At 38.6% G+C, this 23,707-nt stretch overlaps 1 protein-coding gene across 1 annotated transcript in view; it reads left to right on the plus strand.

Annotated features, from left to right (window-relative positions):
* Nucleotides 1-7,731: 7,731 nt before the first annotated feature.
* LOC115223119 (fumarylacetoacetate hydrolase domain-containing protein 2-like) overlaps nt 7,732-23,707 on the plus strand; it is a 47,640-nt gene continuing 31,664 nt past the window's right edge. Inside the window, 1 exon segment of the mRNA XM_029793531.2 lies at nt 7,732-8,292. Coding sequence (XP_029649391.1) covers nt 7,901-8,292 — 392 coding nt within the window. The 5' untranslated portion in view covers nt 7,732-7,900.

A 23,707-nucleotide genomic window follows, 5' to 3' on the forward strand; every position in this document is an offset into this window, starting at 1 on the left:
CTGGAGGTTTTGTGGGCAAATCTGCTTACGAGTGAATGTAACAACTCTAGAGGAGAAAAAAAAGGGACCAAAACCCCAAAGGCAATATCAGAGAAGTGGAAAAATGTTCTAACAGAACACTTCCATGCTTCCTGAGATTCGCCAATACTACACTTGATTTTCTCCCCTCCATACACACACAAGCATGTATCTGACTCATACATTGTTCGCTTTCCAGACATTTCTACATTGCTGCATGTACTTTATATGCACTTTCTGACAAGTTGTGGTGCACCTGAGCACTGTATACAAAAATCTCATTTTTATTATTATAGAAGTGATCTGGTCGAAGAAGAACAAGAACGACCTCCAAACGGGTTGGAAGGAAATATTTTTATTTCTAAGGGAAGTAACTCTGAGTGATATTTCATTGCTACCATGACAACGTGCGTTATTTCCACTCAGCTGTTTTTGTCAATTTGACTGAAATCATTTTCTCTTCCTCCAGCCACAGAATGGAGCAATAGTTTAGCTGAACTTCAAGAATGCATTCTGTTAGCAGAGTGTCTTCTACTACAAAGTGTCTTCATATTGTGTTTCTACTAAGGATAGATTTGAAATTTGTAGTTATATATAGAGAGAGTACGTGATGAAAAATTTCAGTAACAGATCGACATAAGATTCCTAAATCTATTTGTTCTGGTATCCTAATTAATTAATAATGGCTGAAAAGGCAGGGATCCAGTTGGAGAGAGGCAGGAAAGACCCTCAATCGTCCAATTTAACTGAAATAAATAGTTAATTCTGGGACAGCCTGTACACTGGGGCCATTGTCGACCATTCCGTCGAGGTCGACTTTGCCTTTCATCCTTTCGGGGTTCGATAAATAAAGTACCAGTTTCCAACCGGGGGTCGATGTAATCGACTTAATCCCTTTGTCTGTCCTTGTTTGTCCCCTTTATGTTTAGCCCCTTGTGGGTAGTAAAGAAATAGGTATTTCGTCTGCTGCTACGTTCTGAGTTCAAATCCCGCCGAGGTCGACTTTGCCTTTCATCCTTTCGGGGTCGATTAAATAAGTACCAGTTGTTTGTCCCCTCTATGTTTAGCCCCTTGTGGGTAGTAAAGAAATAGGTATTTCGTCTGCCGCTACGTTCTGAGTTCAAATCCCGCCGAGGTCGACTTTGCCTTTCATCCTTTCGGGGTCGATTAAATAAGTACCAGTTACGCACTGGGGTCGATATAATCGACTTAATCCGTTTTTCTGTTCTTGTTTGTCCCCTCTATGTTTAGCCCCTTGTGGGTAGTAAAGAAATACATTTTCACAAGTGATGGGATGCAGGAGGTTGAATGAGATGCTAAAATTTGCAGGGAATTGGCACAATAATATATCAGCTCCTACATTTGACTCTCAGAAGATGAGGGTCTTTTATGCTTCCCTCCGGCTGGATCCCTGCTTTTCAGCCAACTTTTTTTTTTTTTTAATTTGCCCAATGCAATGAAATAGGAAGTTAATTTTGGGAGAGTATGATTTACCACAGATATCACAGTGATATGGTTTCTCACCTGTGCAGGTGTGCTTGTGAGTATATCTTTAGCATTCAGATTATTGTGTCGAATGTAAAGCTTATGTATTTACACCATGTAAAATTAATCTTGCATCATTTCATGGCTTTGAGATTTCAATGATGTGATTGTTTATTTTCAAAAATGACACAATGAGGTAGCTATGAATGACCATATCTGACTAGTTTGAACATAAAACAGGTAGAATATTTTGGCTGGATATGGCTGGTTTAAACATTATAAAGGATTAAACTTCTCAGCTTACCACATTGATGTTACATTTTCAAGTACAGCAGCAACTACAACCATTTTTCAGTAAATAAAAATTTATTAACAAACAAGATTTAAATACAAGATACAAGTTGATATAAAATATTTTTTTACACCGTATAAGATTTTGTTCACTGAATCAGAAAATTTCAAAATTTGTTGATTCATTATCAAATTCATAATACGAAAAATATTATATATAAATGTGCAATTTTTTTTACATTCGTATGAATATATATATAGCTATATTTGGGGAGAGTCATCAGCATTAGACATATTAAAACATTCACCGGCTATTGTTTGTCTATATTTCACACTATTTTGTACATGTGATGTAGAAAACTTTTGTCATTGTAAAGCAAATGAAATAGCAATCTCTATAAAGGGCCGTTTTCAGTAAATCCAGAAAAAACACCCCAAAAAAAACACAGCAACAGCTTGTGGCTGAACTACCAATCCTGGAATAAGTGAGGTGTCAGCTTCATGATAGGGTATAAAGAGTTAAAGTATGAGAAGAAGGGTGATCAAAGCAGTTTCTTGTAGAGGACCCAAGCAAAGAGCAATTTTTAAAAAAGCAAAATTCGAATTTTTGCAAAAAGTTTCTGAAAATTCACCAAAATAAAAACAATTTCTTTATTCACCATATAAGGTTAAGAAAAAGAGGGGACGATATAGGGACAGACAAAACAAACATTGGGGTCAGGGGATCGAATGGAACGGTCGAGGGGTTTTATAGAATGCTTAATTCAGAAATCCACCCAGGCAGTTTGCATCATAAAACCAAAAGCAGATTTGGTGGCGAGAACGAAATTTACTTCCGGGTTGCAAACTCATGTCCCAAGTACAATTTCTTTTTTTACAAACAAGTTCGATTTTCTCAATCTTACAAAAAAATAAATGGCGATCTTTCGTCTCTAGTAGACCTTTCCGTCGATTTCCGTAAAAATTTTTTTTTTTTTTACATATGGGCTTGCGGGAACTTTTGAAGTAATATACACATACACCGAGTAAAAAATTTCAGTTATCTCTGTCTCTTCACACACACTAACAGAAGCACTTCACTTACACAACATACTGTCTGTCTCCCACACCCCATCAAACACACACATGTGCATCAATGCTTCCCATGCACGGTAACTTCAAAAGAACTTCCCTCGTCATACAATCGCTTTCTCTTAGTCTCTTTCGCTCTCATTACTTCAAAAGTTCCCGCAAGCCCATATGTAAAAAAAAAATTTTTTTTACGGAAATCGACGGAAAGGTCTACTAGAGACGAAAGATTGCCAAATAAATATATAATTATATAATAAACATATAATTCGCTAGTAGTACCTATAATTGATATATAAATATATTAAGGTATAATTGTAGTAACACTTTACACGTCGTCACCTTTTTGTTTTATTTTTTTTGGGGGTATTTTCAAACAGAGCTCAACCAAGTTCATTGCCTCCAGTCACGATATACCTTTAAATTAACATTTTCTACAAGACAAACTTACTTGGCAAATTAAATGTACAAAGTAAAATTATAGTTACGACGAATTAAATAGGAGGGGTTCAATTTCTGATTTAAGACAAAAGTTGATTTAGGGATGGATTTTCCATTACAAGGAAAAGAAATGATACAGAAAAATTATACATCTTATTCTTTCCATACTATGATAAAAAAAAAAAATCATTTAATAGCACTGGCAATCCATCACTCTGGATTGAATCTGTTTTTATCGGTTAAATACTACAATTATACCTTTTTGTTTTTATGACCTGGTCAAAGGGTTTAGTTTGACCGCGAGATATCCTCTCCAATCGTTTAAACATTTCTAACGCTCATAAAAAATTAAATGTTTTTTTGGTATCCAACAAGCAGAAACCATTCCTTGATTTAAGTTGCGATTAATATCACACAACATATGTTCAAAACGGTAGAATTGTTTGTTTTCTTCGTTTTTTGCGTAGTTTTGGAAAACTTGAACCAGAAACTTAACGAAACTCTGGCTATTATCTTCGTAAAAAATGCGAACCACAAAAAGATCATCTTTCTCACAACATTCTGTTTCTCCACTATTTTTTCCCGAATTCTCCTTCTTGGTGCTACCATCCGTGTTATCAGTTTGTTCTCCACTACGGGTAGAACAAGACTTGCCTGTCTGCGAAGTATTCCCTGGATTATTATTAGCATCGTCGTTGTTCGAGGAATTATTTTTCTTAGATTCAGAAGTAACCCTTTCGCTATTAATAAGAAATAATTTCGGTGTGTTTTTAAGACAGAAATGTTCAATTATTTTGCCAACGGACAATTCGGTTTCTTTTCGGTCAATCTGAAACAAAATGAATAGCAAAAAGATACCATCTGTGTCGATACCACATTTATTTTTGATATCGTTTTCCAATTCATTTACTGTTTTAACAACAACAGTAAATTTCATAGACTCAAAAAGTTTACTTAACTCATCAACTTCCTTCTTGTCCTGTTTTTCGTCGATGATTAACAAAAGGAAATGAGGTTCGAATACAGGATACGACTTGAGGAGACAAGCCAAGTCAGAATAGCCGGTTTCCTTTAGAATTGAAATCAGATTTTCGGCTTTGTCTTTGTCATTGGAAACGGAACGATACATAGTCTTAAAAATCTCGTCGTGAACATCGTAATTAGAGGAAAATGTTTCCGAGGATATATTAAGTTTTTCCTTTGCTTTAGGTATAAATTCCCCTTCTATATCGAAACGTTTACCAAATGTCCTTCTAATGTTTTTAAACATCTCCAGAATCTCCATGGAAAATTCTTTTTCTAGTGAATCAGTTCTGTTTTGTGACATGATGAGAGAATTAATTAAAAAGCCACAACAAGCACCTGCTTCGCCTTCCGACGGAACACTTAATTACTAGTAATGCGGTGTAAATTAAATTTGTCCCTACTAAAATAAAGGATTTATTTGTTCCAGCTGATGAAAGATTTTCGGATCTTTTCCCTTTGAACGGCAGATCGAGAAATTAATTTTTTTGTAACTAAACACTTTCAAACACTCGGACACTGGTAGACTGTGTCATATAAAAAAGCGGCGAACTGGCAGAAACGTTAGCACGCCGGGCGAACTGCGTAGCCGTATTTCGTCTGCCGTTACGTTCTGAGTTCAAATTCCGCCGAGGTTGACTTTGCCTTTCATCCTTTCGGGATCGATGAATTAAGTACCAGTTACGCACTGGTGTCGATGTAATCGACTTAATCCGTTTGTCTGTCCTTGTTTGTCCCCTCGGTGTTTAGCCCCTTGTGGGTAGTAAAGAAATAGGTATTTCGTCTGCCGCTACGTTCTGAGATCAAATCCCGCCGAAGTCAACTTTGCCTTTCATCCTTTCGGGGTCGATTAAATAAGTACCTGTTACGCACTGGTGTCGATGTAATCGACTTAATCCGTTTGTCTGTTCTTGTTTGTCCCCTCTGTGTGCAGCCCCTTGTACGTAGTAAAGAAATAAGAATGTGTCTTATAAAACATCTTTTACTCTTAGTGTTACTCTCTTTTACTCTTTTACTTGTTTCAGTCATTTGACTGTAGCCATGCTGGAGCACCGCCTTTAGTCGAGCAAATCGACCCCGGGACTTATTCTTTGTAAGCCCAGTACTTATTCTATCTGTCTTTTTTGCCGAACCGCTAAGTTACGGGGACGTAAACACACCAGCATCGGTTGTCAAGCAATGCTAGGGGGACAAACACAGATACACAAACATATACACACACACTTATATATATATACATATATACGACAGGCTTTTTTCAGTTTCCGTCTACCAAATCCACTCACAAGGCATTGGTCGGCCCGGGGCTATAGCAGAAGACACTTGCCCAAGGTGCCACGCAGTGGGAGTGAACCCGGAACCATGTGGCTGGTTAGCAAGCTACTTCCCACACAGCCACTCCTGCGCCTATGTGTTGTTGATAAAAGTTTATATTTCCAAAGTTATTTCGTGTTAAAGTTGTCTTATTTCGGTAATTTCAACCAATCAATGACGTGTATTCAGCTGAATAAAATTACTGCTGTTGTTTGTCAACAACAACAACTATCGGCGGTGTATATTTCGTTTTAGTTACAGAAAATTAATTCCTCGATTTGCCGTTCAAAGGGAAAAGATCCAGATTTTCGACTCTTCTACGTAGTGATATCCTATCATATTTGTATTTAGTAAACGGAAAGACGCCTAAATACCGTGGTATATTTCTCCGTATTAACCCTTTACAGCAGTGTTTCCCAACCTTTTTTCCCGGCGCCCCACTTTTTCATAGCAAAAGTTTTTACGCCCCACCTTTTCCCAAGTCCACTCGATGACCGCTCGTCATGTACAAATATTTTCACAGCCCACGTCTATGCCCCGCGCCCCACCTGAATTTTCTCAGGCCCCACCTTGGGAACCACTGCTTTACAGTCTTATAATGACACCCAAACATAGGATCTTTTCGGTTTGAACGGCAGTTTTTTCTAGCGGTGTCATATGAAATTGTCACCCATAATTAGGACCCTAGTATCGATCTATTGCATTTCAATCTGTTTTAGGGTAAGGTTAGAGTTAGGGTTGGGGTTAGGGTTAGGGGTGGGAGGAGGAGTATCAATTTTTCTTCAGAAATGTAAATAAACCCAATCTGTTTCTTAAACATGTTCATACGACACGGAATGTTTTCACCTCAATAGACGTCATTGATTGGTTGAAATTTCAGAAATTGAAGAAAAAAACAACAACAAATATCTTACAAACTGTAGAATTTTCTCAATAAAGCCAAGAGAAAAAGATGTTTTATAAACACATTCTACCAGTATACGAAGTTTAAAAGTGTTTCATTACGTGGAAATTATTTAAAAAAACTGCCCCCCCCCCCCACGTAACCCTCAATACCTCTACCAACGGGTATTCTATTTCATCAGTCGCTAAACACAAACGGTAAAACTGACGGCAAGCCTTCGGTATTGGTATACAACGCCATTCCTGCTAATTGACAGATGCAGAGGCTGGGCTGAAGAAAACGGTTAAATGATGTCGTCTCCCCACACCAACGCTCTGTAGACCAATACCGAAGGAACACCAAATTGACCCTGGCAAAATTTGAACTCAGAACGTAAGCTTCTGTCTGTTAGTAAATGCTGGAGATGTTTTGACAGACACTCAACTGATTGTACCAACCCATAGCCTTCTTATTAGATAGAGGTTTTGATGGTGATGGTGGTGGTGAAAGTTGTATTGTTTTTAGTAGTGGTGGTGGTGGTGGTGGGGTAGCCGCAGTAGTAGTTGTACTGGTAGTTGTAGTAGTAGTAGCAGTAATGTTAGTAGTCGTAGTAATAAGAATGATGGTGGTGGTGGTGGTGGTGGTTGAGGTGGTGATGAGAACAGGGTTGTTGTTTGCGCTCTCGTCGGATGTTAGTAGTAGTAGTAGTAGTAGTAACAGCAGCAGCAGCAGCAGTAGTATTAGTTGTAGTAGTAGTAGAGTAGTAGTAGTAGTAGTAGCAGCAGCAGTAGTAGTAGTAGTAGTAGTAGCAGCAGCAGCAGCAGTAGTAGTAGTAGTAGTAGTGGTAGTAGCAACAGCAGTAGTAGTATTAGTTGTGCAGCAGTTTCACATTTACAAAGTCGATATCCACCCCCCACCCAGACGAACACCCGATTGTATAGTACGTACACCCGATTGTATAGTACGTACACCCGATTGTATAGTACGTATACACGCACAAGCCGTACACCTCGCTCCGTATATATATTTCTTTACTACCCACAAGGGGCTAAACACAGAGAGGACAAACAAGGACAGACAAAGGGATTAAGTCGATAACATCGACCCCAGTGCGCAACTGGTACTTAATTTATCGACCTCGAAAGGATGAAAGGCAAAGTCGACCTCGGCGGAATTTGAACTCAGAACGTAACGGCAGACAAAATACGGTTACGCATTTCGCCCGGCGTGCTCGCTCCGTATATAATAAACACACAGACACACAGACACACACTTATTCAATGTGAAACGGTAAAAAAAAACTATTGTGACCGGTCAATGTGCTTATTGTTGTAAAAACAAGCAGGACTAGGCTGTTATTTCTAGCAATTAAAAGCAATGATACGAGTGTCCTCGCTACTATCGTTACCATCTTTAGTAGTGATTCCCAGGTTCACCACCACCACCACCACCACCACCACACTGATAACCTTTGGTCGTCGTCGTCGTCATCGTAATCGTGGTGGCAATTATTGTTTATTTCGAAGCGACAGCGACAGGCACGGGTCTCTCCTCTTTTCTCTCTTCTGTTCTTCGGCCACATCTGGAACGATGAAGTTTGTGCAGTTCGAAAGACGGTGCAACGGTAATAAAAAGAAAGCACTTGGTGTTGAAACGGTGCACAATGGTAAACATGTGATTGTCGATTTAAATTTAGCAGATCCGTCCATTCCGATGGACATGAGAACATTTCTTGACGATAACCACAACAACTTAATTAAAGCATTAAAGTAAGTCTTTAAAATCATTATTATCATTTTTTCCCTTTTTTAGCTATTATTAATATTAAACATTTTAAATTTTTTTGCCAATTAATGCCTTTATTAAACCTAACTTTTTGAGAGTTGTGTCAAAAAACAAACACGATCTTGGTTGTGGGATGTTCAGTCGGGCTTTTGTTTTATTGTAAAGTGAATGTATTTTTGTAGAAACTGGGCGGGCTGAAGATGCTTTATATATATATATATTATATATATATATATATCTATATATATATATATATATATATATATGTATATATATGGAGAGAGAGAGAAAAAGATATATATATATGTATATATATAATCTTTTTACTATATATATAACATATATATATAATCTTTTGTATATGTATAATATATATATATATATGTATATATATATATTATATATATATATGTATATATATAGATATGTATATATATATATATATATATATATATATATATATTGTATATATATATTGTATATATTGTATATATATATATATATATATATATATTTTTTTCTCTTTTTACTTGTTTCCGTCAGTCATTTTGACTGCGGCCATGCTGGAGCACCGCCTTTAATCGAGCAACTCGACCCCGGGACTTATTCTTTGTAAGCCCAGTACTTATTCTATCGGTCTTTTTTGCCGAACCGCTGAGTTACGGGGACGTAAACACACCAGCATCGGTTGTCAAGCAATGCTAGGGGGACAAACACCGACACACAAACACATACATATATATATATATATATATATATATACACATATACGACGGGCTTCTTTCAGTTTCCGTCGACCAAACCCACTCACAAGGCATTGGTGGGCCCGAGGCTATAACAGAAGACACTCGCCCAAGGTGCCACGCAGTGGGACTGAACCCGGAACCATGTGGTTTGTAAACAAGCTACTTACCACACAGCCACTCCCCGCGCCTATATATATAATATATATATATATATATATATATATAATATATAATATAATATATATATATATATATATATATATTATATATATATATATATATATTACTTGTTTCACTCATTAGACTACGGTCATGCTGGGGCACCGCCTAGAAGAATTTTAGTCGAACGAATCGATTTCCCCACTGTCAGCCTCCACTTATTCTATCGCCTTCTTTTGCCGGAACACTAAGTTACTTTCCTTTACTGCCCACAAGGGGTTAAACATAGAAGGGACAAACAAGGACAGACAAACGGATTAAGTCGATTACATCGACCCAGTTTGTAACTGGTACTTTAATTTATCGACCCCGAAAGGATGAAGGCAAAGTCGACCTCGGCGGAATTGGAACTCAAACGTAACAGCAGACGAAATACGGCTGCGCATTTCGCCCGGCGTGCTAACGTTTCAGCCAACTCGGACGCCTTTTTTTAACATATCAATACCGGTTATCAAGCGGTGGTGGAATACACATATACACACGGGTTTCTTTCAGTTTCCGTCCACCAAATCCCTTTTGCTTGACCGAGGGGCAACACAGTGACGCCTGCGTCTATACATCCATCAACACACCACACACACACACACCTTGTCTTCTATTTTTGGTTTCAGTCATTGGGACACTCTCATGCTGGGGCACTGTGGTGAAGGGCTTAATTTAACAATGCCTGGTACTTATTCTATCGATCTCTTTTGCCGAACAGCTTATTTACAGGGACTTAGGGATTTAAACAAAACAACACCAGTTATCAAGCAGGGACAAACACACACACACACACACACGTAAACATAGATTGTATGTATGTGTGTATGTATGTATGTATGTATGTATGTATGTACATACGATGGGCTTCTTCCAGTTTCCATCTACCAGATCCACTCACAAGGCTTTGGTCGGCACGAGGCTATAGAAGAAGACACTTGCCCATGGTTCCACGTCATGGGATCGAACCCGGAACCATGTGGTTGGGAAGCAAACTTCTTACCACACAGCCAATCCTGCGCCCACACAGCCAAATATGCAAGCAGACACACACACACACACACACACACACGCACACGCACACGCACACACACACACACACGCACGCACGCACGCACATACACGCAGGCACAAGCCACTTTACGCTGCGTGCTGGGTGCTTTTAACCTAACACTGTCACGAGCGCATTTTATGGGACACTGGCTCTGTGCGTGTGCGTGCGTGTGTGTGCGTGTGTGTGTGTGTGTGTCTGCTTGCATATTTGGCTGTGTGGGCGCAGGATTGGCTGTGCGGTAAGAAGTTTGCTTCCCAACCACATGGTTCCGGGTTCGGTCCCATGACGTGGAACCATGGGCAAGTGTCTTCTTCAATAGCCTCATGCCGACCAAAGCCTTGTGAGTGGATCTGGTAGATGGAAACTGGAAGAAGCCCATCGTATGTACATACATACACACATACATACATACATACATACATACATACACACATACATACATACATACATTCATACATACATACATACATACATACACACATACATACATACATACATACATACAAGTATACATGCATACATACATACATACACACATACATACATACACACATAAATACATACATACACACATACATACATACACCATACATACATGCATACATACATAATACATACACAACATACATACAATACATACATACATACATACATACTACATACTACATACATACATACATACATACATACATACATACATACATACATACATACATACATTCATACATACATGCATACATACACACATACATACAATCTATGTTTACGTGTGTGTGTGTGTGTGTGTGTGAGTCCCTGCTTGATAACCGGTGTTGTTTTGTTTAAATCCCTAAGTCCTTGTAAATAAGCTATTCGGCGCGGGAGTGGCCTTAACACTTCTGCTGTGGTGGACGGGTCTTTTCGAGCACAGCAAGGTGTAAGGTATCTCAGCCCTTTGTCATCTCGTCCCAAAGGGTCATCCTACTGAGGTCCTTCTTTAGTGCTTCGTCCCACGTCTTCCTGGCTCTCCCTCTTTCACGAGTTGCATCCATTTTGAGTGAACGGAACGCATAAAGCAGAGCAATAATTTCCCACAATAACAATGTTATAAATCGTTATACGTTCCCCCCAAAATATTTTACCTATAAAATTTATGATAGGCGCAAGAGTGGCTGTGTGGTGAGTAGCTTGCTTACCAACCACATGGTTCCGGGTTCAGTCCCACTGCGTGGCATCTTGGGCGAGTGTCTTCTACTATAGCCTCGGGCTGACCTAAGACTTGTGAGTGGATTTGGTAGACGGAAACTGAAAGAAGCCCGTCGTATATATGTATATATTGCGTTTGGGTGTTTTGTGTGTCTGTGTTTGTCCCCCTAGCATTGCTTGACACCGATGCTGGGGTGTTTACGTCCCGTAACTTAGCGGTTCGGCAAAAGAGACCGATAGAATAGTACTGAGCTTAAAAAGAATAAGTCGGGGTCGATTTGGTCTCGACTAAAGGCGGTGCTCCATCATGGCCGCAGTCAAATGACTGAAAAAGTAAAAGAGCAAAGAGAGTAACACTAAGAGTAAAAGATGTTTTATAAGACACATTCTTATTTCTTTACTACATACAATGCTGGTGTGTTTATATAAAGAGGAATGATGACACCTTGTCCTCTGGACCGGAAGGTTCTTAGGATCCAGAAACTCATCTTACGAGCTATATCGACCTTATTGTTGATGTGGGCATTCCAGCTGAGATTGTTGTCAAAAATTACTCTTATGTCTCTGATATTATTTGATGCTGTGAGTGATTCCCCTGAAAGAAGGGAATATGGATTGTTTTAGCATAGTCTTTTTCCCAAAATGCATCAGCTCAAATTTTCTCTCATTTAGTCGTATTTTGTTTTTGTCTGTCCATTGACTTACAGCAGATAGATCAGACTGGAGTCCAGTTTGGTCTTCTCCGATAATAATTTTCTGGAAAATTTTCGCCGAATATTTTCACTTTGCGTTGTTTGATGATTCTTGAAATATCGTTTATACAGACTGTAAAGAGAAGCGGACCCAAGACAGTCCCCAGAGAGACACCACTGGTGACTTTTGCTGGGCTTGAGTGGATTCAACCGATCAAAACATGATGTGTTCTGTTCTCCAGGAAATACTCAATCCAGTGCAGTAGTTTTTCCACGGATTCCAACATTTGACAACTTTGACAGTTGGATATTATGGTCGACTCTGTCGAACGCTTTAATGAAGTCAAGATATATGATATATATGAGTTCGAACCTGACCCCAAGGCTTTAAGGATATCATCGATATGGTGTAAGAGCTGTGTTAGACAGTCCCTGCAGCAGCGAAAGCCATGATGGTTTGAATTTAGGAGATTGTGGCTCTCCGGGATCCTTGATCTCACCATCCTTTCAAACATTTTAATGATATGGGGAGGGTTGAGATTGGGCGATAGTTGACTGTGAGGGATCTGTTTCCCTGTTTGAAGACTAGAATGACAGACTGGGGTAAGAGGTGTTTCGGTATGTATGTATGTATGTATGCATGTATGTATGTATGTATGTATGCATGCATGCATGCATGTATGTATGTATGTATATGTATGTATGTATGTATGTATGTATGCATGTATGTACGTATGTATGTATACATGAATGTATGTATGTATGTATGTATGTATGTATGTATGCATGTATGTATGTATGTATGTATGCATGCATGTACGTATGTATGCATGTATGTATGTATGTATGTATGCATACATGTACGTATGTATGTATGTATGTATGTATGTATGTATGTATGTATGTATGTATGCATGCATGTACGTATGTATGCATGTATGTATGCATGTATGTATGTATGTATGTATGCATGTATGTATGTATGTATGTATGTATGCATGTACGTACGTACGTACACGCACATTTTTGTATGTATATTATATGTACCCGTGACTCGCTGGGTCACAACAAGTCAACTCCAAGTTGAAAATGTCAAAGCAAAGGAAAAAAAAATACTATTTCGTATTTGATGGAATAAAATTCTTAAATAATACAGTTCTACCTTTGGTTTGACAACATAAACATGACCGAATGTTTCTTCTTTGAAAACCGTTCAAATGGCCTTCAACTTTTTCTTCCTCGGTTGCTTCTTTGCCATTCTTTGTTCCTACCATTCCAAGTGAAAGACATGGGGTACTTCAGCACAAAGTAATGTTTCTGCAAATTCATGTTAGTTAGTTAGTTAATTTGGCTCAAAAGCAAATAGCAAGGCCATGTAGGGGGACATGGAGTTAAGTACAGGGTGGTGTTCATGTAAAGAGTTCAGGCCACTTGAGGTCAAGGGAGGCTTTGAACAAAGCGGTCGTCGGCATCTTCACCATCTCCTCTGGCAGCTTGTTCCACGGATCCGCAACCTGGACGGAGAAAGCTCCTCTCCTTCGATTTAGATGAAATCGTCGCAGGTAAAGCTTTTCGGAATGACCCCGCAGCTGACGCTCTGGAGCAGGAGTGAAGAACAGCTCTTTCGAGAGGTTACACTTACCGCTTATGATGTTGTGGGCGAGAATGAGATCACCACGGCGGCGGCGTTTTTCATCATTGACACGCAATGAAAAGAATTTCGTCAATTTCGTCTCAGGAGTGACTGTGTGGTAAGTAGCTTGCTTGTGAACTACATGGTTCCGGGTTCAGTCCCACTGCGTGGCATCTTGGGCAAGTGTCTTCTACTATAGCCTCGGGCCGACCAAAGCCTTGTGAGTGGATTTGGTAGAGAAACTGAAAGAAACCTGTTCGTATGTATGTATGTATGTATATATATAATATATATATATATATATATATATTATATGTATAATATATATCTATATGTATGTATGTCTGTGTGATTGTGTGTCTGTGTTTGTCCCCCTAGCATTGCTTGACACCGATGCTGGTGTGTTTACGTCCCCGTCACTTAGCGGTTCGGCAAAAAGAGACCGATAGAATAAGTACTGGCTTACAAAGAATAAGTCCCGGGTCGATTTGCTCGACTACAGGCGGTGCTCCAGCATGGTCCGCAGTCAAATGACTGAAACAACAAGTAAAAGAGTAAAAAGTAAGTAAAGTTATGTCTTTCACTGACACCCATATTTATCCTCATCATTTCTGAGCAATATTCGTTTCATCACTTGAAGATGAACTTTCTGTTTCATTATTGCAGTTGCTCTTTCAGGAAGTGACAATCCTAAAATAGCTGTAACTGCTTCGGCTGGTCCAATGTACCAACTGATTAGATATTGGACTAATTTCGTAATCATAGTTTATTTAAACAACAGCTTGGTCATTTCTTTCAGTGTGTACTTGATGGCATATTTAGCTGACCTCACTAGGCATCGATTTCAACGTTACAGCGACGGATGTCCTTAAAAGAGTTTATCATTATAAGGCAAACTTATTAGTACACCTGAACTAAAGATATAAACTAAATGTATAGAGAAAAAAAGGAGTACAGATTACACCAGTGTGCCATGGAATACCTATTCCTTTACTACCCACAAGGGGCCAAACACAGAGGGGACAAACAGAACAGACAAACGGATTAAATCGATTATCGATTATCTCGACCCCAGTGCGTAACTGGTACTTAATTTATCGACCCCGAAAGGATGAAAGGCAAAGTCGACCTCGTCGGCGGATTTGAACTCAGAACGTAACGGCAGACGAATTACCGCTAAGCACTTCGCCCAGCGTGCTAACGTTTCTGCCAGCTCGCCGCCTTGAATCCTATTTCTTTTATTACCCACAAGGGGCTGAACATAGAGGGGGACAAACATGGACAGACATAGGTATTAAGTCGATTATATCGACCCCAGTGCTTAACTGGTACTTAATTTATCGACCCCAAAAGGATGAAAGGCAAAGTCGACCTCGGCGGAATTTGAACTCAGAACGTAACGGCAGACGAATTACCGGTAAGCACTTCGCCCAGCGTGCTAACGTTTTTGCCAGCTTGCCGCCTTGAATACCAGTTGCGGAGCACTGTTATAAGGTACAATCCAATTGTTGATTGTTTTTCCAGCCTTATGAGATTCCACTCCTCCCATTGCAAGGGGTCTTCGTCTATAAGAGACAACCGCTGTCTGCTTTTCTGCTTTTTGGTTAGGGTTTCTGATAATATTTCCACTTTAAAAATTAGAGTGTTCATTTCTATTTTTTCATATATATATATATATATATATATATATATATATATATAATATATATATATTATATATGTATATTATATATTATATATATATATATGTATGTGTGTGGTGTTTGTGTGTCTGTGTTTGTCCCCCTAGCATTGCTTGACAACCGATGCTGGTGTGTTTACGTCCCCGTCACTTAGCGGTTCGGCAAAAAGAGACCGATAGAATAAGTACTGGGCTTACAAAAGAATAAGTCCCGAGGTCGATTTGCTCGACTACAGGCGGTGCTCCAGCATGGCCGCAGTCAAATGACTGAAACAAGTAAAAGAGTAAAAAGTAAGTAAAGTATATGTCTTTCACTGACACCCATATTTATCCTCATCATTTCTGAGCAATATTCTTCGTTCATCTGGAAGATGAACTTTCTGTTTCATTATTGCAGTTGCTCTTTCAGGAAGTGACAATCCTAAAATAGCTGTAACTGCTTCGGCTGGTCCAATGTACCAACCGATTAGATATTGACTAATTTCGTAATCATAGTTTATTTAAACAACAGCTTGGTCATTTCTTTTCAGTGTGTACTTGATGGCATATTTAGCTGACCTCACTAAGGCATCGATTTCAACGTTACAGTGACGGATGTCCTTAAAAGAGTTTCATTATAAGGCAAAATTCAGCAGTACACCTGAACTAAAGATATAAACTAAATGTATAGAGAAAAAAAGGATGTTCAGATTACACCAGTGTGCCATGGAATACCTATTTCTTTACTACCCACAAGGGGCCAAACACAGAGGGGACAAACAAGAACAGACAAACGGATTAAATCGATTATCGATTATATCGACCCCAGTGCGTAACTGGTACTTAATTTATCGACCCCGAAAGGATGAAAGGCAAAGTCGACCTCGGCGGAATTTGAACTCAGAACGTAACGGCAGACGAATTACCGCTAAGCACTTCGCCCAGCGTGCTAACGTTTCTGCCAGCTCGCCGCCTTGAATACCTATTTCTTTATTACCCACAAGGGGCTGAACATAGAGGGGGACAAACATGGACAGACATAGGTATTAAGTCGATTATATCGACCCCAGTGCTTAACTGGTACTTAATTTATCGACCCCAAAAGGATGAAAGGCAAAGTCGACCTCGGCGGAATTTGAACTCAGAACGTAACGGCAGACGAATTACCGGTAAGCACTTCGCCCAGCGTGCTAACGTTTTTGCCAGCTTGCCGCCTTGAATACCAGTTGCGGAGCACTGTTATAAGGTACAATCCAATTGTTGATTGTTTTTCCAGCCTTATGAGATTCCACTCCTCCCATTGCAAGGGGTCTTCGTCTATAAAGAGACAACCGATGTCTGCTTTTCTGCTTTTTGGTTAGGGTTTCTGATAATATTTCCACTTTAAAAATTAGATGTTCATTTCTATTTTTTCATATATATATATATATATATATATATATATAAATAAATAAATGAAAGAATGGAGTCGAACGACGATTTAACAAAATTCCTTTATTCTCGACATATGTTTCGAAGACTGCATATTCTTAATTCCGAAGGAATAAAGGGTGCATTATGCCGCCTTCTCATCAGGAAAGACAAGGAACTTATGTCAGCATCATGACGAACAAAAACTTTTAGATGACTGCCCACACGGAGTCCATAGTGATAATGTATATATATATATATACAATTGCAACATGGAAGATATGTGTAAGCCATTCAAGAACACACAAAAACCGTTAGTTTCACTTCAACATTTAATTTTCATTTGTGTCAAAATATTTTTTGTTGCTCTCTCTCTCTCTATATATATATATACTAGCAGGCGTACCCGGCGTTGCCCGGAGCTGTTTGTTAAGTATGCCTCTTTGGTTATTAGACCATTCATGAATGCACCCCTGAACTGAATAAAAGAAATCCTAATGGCAGACGTTCCCTGCATTGTTTGATTTATTTAGTGCAATAGTGAACATGCAGAGTCATACGTCCACACCATTGTCATTGTGTTCCATTGGAATGGTAGGTCGATCTGTAAAAAACTGGCAGTAAATTGAGTTTATTTTTCCTTACCACATAACTGCTGACATGCGCTGTTTAGCAGATGGAAAGGTTGAGCCTAAAGATATGGCATAAAGAGAAGGAGTATGCTTACCAGCTGTTTCGAGGGGTAGCACGTACAACATTATCTGAACAAAAAATTTGACGTGTGGCCTGTGCAAAAAAGATGAAAAGTGTAGTATCTACCTCAAGATTGGGGCGCACTTTACGGAGAGCACACTGTGAAGATTACGCTAATGAACTAAATAAGGGGACAAGGGTATGGTTACCTGATGTTTTCCTGTTTGCCGCATAGAGCAACATCCGTTGTTGTCTTTCTCCTGTAGTCTCCGTAGCGTGTGCAGCAGCAGTTGCTGCAAGCATCTCTTGTAAGTCGATCTCCGCGTTGTGCTGCAGTCTCTGCAGCTCATGCAACAGCGGATGAGGAGGCATCTCTTGTATGTCGAATTGCACGTTGTGTAGCAGCACTTGAGGAAGCATCTCTTGTAAGTCGATCTGCAAATTGTGCTGGAGTCTCTGAAGATCGTGCAGCAGCAGTAGAGGAAGCATTTCTTGTTCGGCGTGCTGAACGTTGCTCGTTGCTCTGGACGGCTTGTTCCGCAGCAATGTGCTTTGACCGATCACAACGCTGCTCTTCTCTTTCCCTTCTTCCCGCTGAAGCCATCCTAAGTACATTGAGAGAGCTCATCCTGGCGGAGTCCTCGGCAGATTCATTTGCACGCATACGTTTACTTTTCTTCGCAGCATTTGTTTGCTGACCTATATTGGATCTTTTGCATCGAGGCATGGTGGAAAATTATCAGTTTACGCAATAGAAAAAGTCCTAAGGAAAAACCGGTGAATGTGTAGCACCCCAAAAAACCCAGTAAAATGTAGTTGGCAAAAATGTTAATCAAACAGACAGAATTAAAGATTTTTAATTTTGGGGAAGAGCTTTGAAGTGGCTAGTTTAAGTTGGAATAATTATATGAAAAAGAGCGCTCATGTGAAAACAGAGGCAAATCGTAACTTGCAAATGAATACTGCTGGCAGTACTGTGCAAGCAGTCGATAAGAGCTCACCACAGCTGACAAAGTAAAGTATTGATCTTTTCCAGCTGGGTGTGTATCACATTTTGTCACTGGCTCAATCCAAATCCTAGGCGAATTGAGAGTTGTTTATTTATGTTAGGGACATGGAATTTCGAGGAAAAATTTATAAGAAAAAATGTCCTAAGTTAAAGAGAGCACTCATGTCAAATTTGGTGAAATTTGGTTGAAAATTGTAAGAGTAGAAGTGGTTCACACAACACACACCACACAGATAGACAACTTGCCTTTTAATATATAATATAATATAATATATAATATGTGGAGGCACAATGGCCCAGTGGTTAGGGCAGCGGACTCGCGGTCGGAGGATCGCGGTTTCGATTCCGAAACCGGGCATTGTGAGTGTTTATTGAGCGAAAACACCTAAAGCTCCCGGCAGGGGGTGGTGGTGAACCCTGCTGTACTCTTTCACCACAAACTTTCAGCCTTGTCACATTCTGTGTGTCACGCTGAATCTCCTCGAGAACTACGTTAAGGGTACACGTATCTGTGGAGTGCTCAGCCACTTGCACGTTAACATCACGAGCAAGCTGTTCCGTTGATCGTATCAGCTGGGACCCTCATCGTCGCAATCGACGGAGTGCTCCTATTAATATAATATATATATATATATACACACACAAATGCACATGGCATAACGGCATTTGTGAATTAGTTACAATTGATCTGGAAGCCTGGGGAAGTTGTTCAATAAATTGACATTCTGGAATGTATACCTGCACACCTGAGCACACCTGAGCACACCCAAACACATACCTTTGTTTATATTTATGAATGTAGGACAAAAAAATAACATGAATTGCTTTCAAACAGCAACCAGCTAAGTTTAAAATACAAAGCAGGATCAAATTGAAAAGAAGCCCAAAATGCCAAAAATGTGAATTTTCAGCAGACAAAAAAAACAACAAAAAAAAACAACAAAAAAACGATTGTGGGGAATTAAAATGAAATTAATTGATCAGTTTATTTATAACTGTGTTAGGGTTTCCGTTTTTTACTATAAGGTGAAAATGTAAACATTAACAAGTCGTCTATTGCCTGGGTAAAAAGATCTGGGTTAGATACGAAGGTACCACTCCCAGTTGTTTTGTTTTCTTTTAAATTTCTTTGAATTTCTATGTTTACAGCAATAGAAATTACGATTTATAAAAATATGTATGTATGCATGTGACTAAGAGTTTGATGCACGAGCATTTTAGAAACTATGTATATGCTTATATATATATATATAAATAAACATATACATATATTAGAAGAAATGAAATATTAGATGAAATTCGGATGGTTTTTATTACAGATATTTATTTGTATATTACATGTTTTATACATCGTATAACTTAGATCATATATCATATATTAGCGCTTTCTCCCATTCTAGTGGGGTTTTATATATATATATATATATATATATATATATATATATATTTATATATAGGGAGAGTTCACGAAAAAAACAAAAGACGAAGACAGGTGGTGTAGAAAACAAACAGATGTATTAGTATAACGCTCAGGAATTGAAAAAGTCTTTTACGTTTCGAGCCTACGCTCTTCTACAGAAAGGGACACAGAAAAAATGTGTGTAATGGCTACCGATCTATCATATATATATATATATATATATATATATATATATATATAAATATATATAAATATATATAAAGCTATTTTGTTGAGTTCTTTCTTTCACATTGGTTATGAATCTGACCTGGGGAATTTTCTTGAAAGTTTTGATATTTTATTTCATAAGACGGAAGAAGAAGTAAAAATTTACCTGAAAAAGGGTTGGAGAATTCAGGTGTGTGGTACCGAAATGCAAAATATTTGCCTTTTCAGTTTTTTGATTACCAACTGAAATAATTGTTTTTTTAGTGAAAGAATTACTTGTTACTTTCGTTATTGGGGAGATATGACATTACAGACGTTTATTTAGCTTGAAAAGTAGTTTGAAAAAAGAAAATTTTAAATAGCTGATGCTCGAAGTTTGATACCACAAAGGAAAGGAAATTGTTTAGGTAGTGGGTAGGAATAGGGTGACGTGAAACACTGGAAGAGTTCAAAAAGAAAGAAAAAAACCCTGCCCTTTTTTTTTTTCATGAAGTATGTGACTTCAAAGGGCAGCTGTTCAAAAACAACACCAAATACACTTTAAACCAGGGACTTTTGCTTCAATTTGCCTTCTGAAGGACTTTGCCCAAGTGGAGGGGGTTGCGTTGGTCTGTGGAAAGAGTTTGTCATGGGAGTGTTTTGTCAGGATCTCACCTGTTCCTGAATGGATGTTGATATGGCTGTTAGGTTAGCAAGTTCTCTTTGCCCCCGTGTGGTTTGGGGTTTACTCCCACTTCACGGCATCTTAGTCCCCAAAGTCTATCCCCTCCTCACCGTGGTGGGGACGCTGGCAACGGGTAGTGTCAGAGCTATGCCGTCGGGAACTTCAGTTCCTGGTAGGGCCACCCAAGGCGGATTGGTCTGACACCGAGTGGTATTAGGGTTACAACCCGGCAGACGGGGCTCTGGTGAAAATCCTCGGAGTGTCTGCTTCGGCAACCGACGGCTCCTCGGTCGTTCTGTCCCTGCGTCTGCGGACAATCCGCAGCAAACAGGATGTCTCTACATGCGGGATTGTTGGGGACCGCTTGTGAAATCCACATATTCCCACGAAACTTCTTCTGCCTCGAGAGTGGTAGAAGTAGCCAGGGAGAATGTCGCCACAAGTACAAGTAAGTACACGGCATCTTAGATTAAAAAAACCTTCTACTACAGCTATGGGTTGATTAAAGGCTATCAAGGAAATTTGCTGGAGAAATGGAAACTGTGTGGAAGCTCATGAGAAAGACTGTTCCTCTTTATGGGGATGTAGACTTTATCCATAATTTGGTTAAGCTCTTCTGTGTTGCCCTGGATGCCTTTAGTGATACTAACAGGGTTATAATCCTTGCAACAAGGTACCTCTATATAGCTTCCTTCTTCTTAGCCTTAGAGAACCTGCAAAAGTCATCGATATTAACAGAACGGTGTCTGAGGCGGTGAGCTGGCAGAATCGTTAGCACGCCGGGCGAAATGCTTTGCAGTATTTCGTCCGCCGCTGCGTTCTAAGTTCAAATTCCGCCGAGGTCGACTTTGCCTTTCATCCTTTCGGGGTCGATAAATTAAGTACCAGTTACGCACTGGTGTCGATGTAATCGACTTAATACCTATGCCTGTCCTTGTTTGTCCCCTCTGTGTTTAGCCCCTTTGTGGGCAATAAAGAAATAGATATTAACAGTTCTTCACCAACTCGCAAATACAAACACCTGTGGGGCATGTGCTGAAAAGTTCCTATATTTGAAGAAAAGATGGTTAATGTGTGAAGTCCTCTGGTTTAGCAGTGTGGAACACGTGGGGGTAGGAGTTGAGAAGAATTGAGAGGTGAGAATAGATTGATTGTCAACTAAGTAGGACATGCTGAGAGAAGTAGCGACAAGTTAAGTGGACCGTATCAAGCAGACATTGATTTTGAATAAGTAGAACAGAGAAAGGGTAAGAGCGATGAGTTTCTTTCTTTTTAACATCTGTTTGTCAATAAGATGTTCATTATAGATTCAGCTCTCGTTGATTTACTGGAGTCTAGAGGAGGACAATGGATATGGAAGTGTTTGTGGGGGTTATATGGTTGTAAGTTCAATCTCGATGTTCGTTTGTTAAATAAATGTTCTTTACTGTACATTGTAACCCTTGTTTGACCAATATCTTATGGGGGAAATTGGTTTGTTGGAAACTCTACAGAATTCTCTCTCTCTCTCTCTCTCTCTCTCTCTCCATCTCACACACATGTAATATATTATATATATATATATATATATATATATATATATAATTATCTTATATTAAATTAGAGACAAAACCACTATTAGGCAAATCAAACAATGAAAAACTTAAGCAATACATAAGATTATTATATTTATATTATTTAAATATATAACAAAATTATTAAAAATATAAATCACACTACGATCGTTTCATGCCTGCTAACTTCTTCAAATTTTTGAGTCGCAGTCATTCATCAGGTGGTTTAAATATTTATCTTGGCGAGGTTTAAATTATATTATAATATAGTCAAAAATTGTGAAGCATGACTGTCACACCACTACTACATGAACCTGAGATTGCAGAATTTAATGCATGAAAGTACTAGTTCAATCAGAATGAACATTTAACATTTTATTATTTATTTTATTTTATTATATATATTATATTATCTTATATCATTATAAGATTGTAAATAAAACGTGAAAATCAGACAAGGTTGGAATTCCTTTTATTAATATACTTTATCTTTTATTAAACTTTAATACGTTTGATATATATTTTAAATAATATAAATTAAATTAATTTTATGTATTGGCTTATGTTTTTTCATGTTTGATTTGCCTAATAGTGGTTTTATCTCTAATTTAATATAATATAATATAATATATATACTATAAATTGGATCTAATCCTAAATCTGATTTTTCCCTGTAAGTTTGGATTTATTACCTAATATTTTATTATATATATATATATATATATATATATATATATATATCATTTATATCGATAAATGTCTGCTTTCCATGCTGGCATGGGTTGGATGGTTTGACTGAGGACTGACAAGCCAGAAGGTTGCACCACTATCCAATCTGGTCATGCTCTATAACATTTTACCCAGAGCTCCTGCGTAAATGGACAAAGCTTTTTTGTATGTAGGGTCTTCCATACTTTTTTAATCTATATCTATATTTAAAATCTTTCGTATCTCTGTCTGTTCCCAATGCATTCTCAAATGGCTCAACCAAATAAATCAAATTTCACATGGTAATACTATCACACCCCAGGGGTGTCAACATGTAATTTTTTTGGATTAAAACAATGCAACATTGGCACTGGTTCCATATTACGTCTCAAAAAGCAAAGAATAAAAGTGAAACTGAAAGAAGACTGTCTTATATATGAGTATATTTGTTGTGAATGTGTTTGTGTTTGTACCCTCACCATCGCTTGCAACTGATGTTGTGTTTACGTCTCCATTACTTAGGGGTTTGGCAAAAGACACTGATAGAATAAGTTACTAGGCTTA

This window comes from Octopus sinensis, linkage group LG22, assembly GCF_006345805.1.
Source record: "Octopus sinensis linkage group LG22, ASM634580v1, whole genome shotgun sequence".
Lineage (NCBI taxonomy): Eukaryota > Metazoa > Mollusca > Cephalopoda > Octopoda > Octopodidae > Octopus > Octopus sinensis.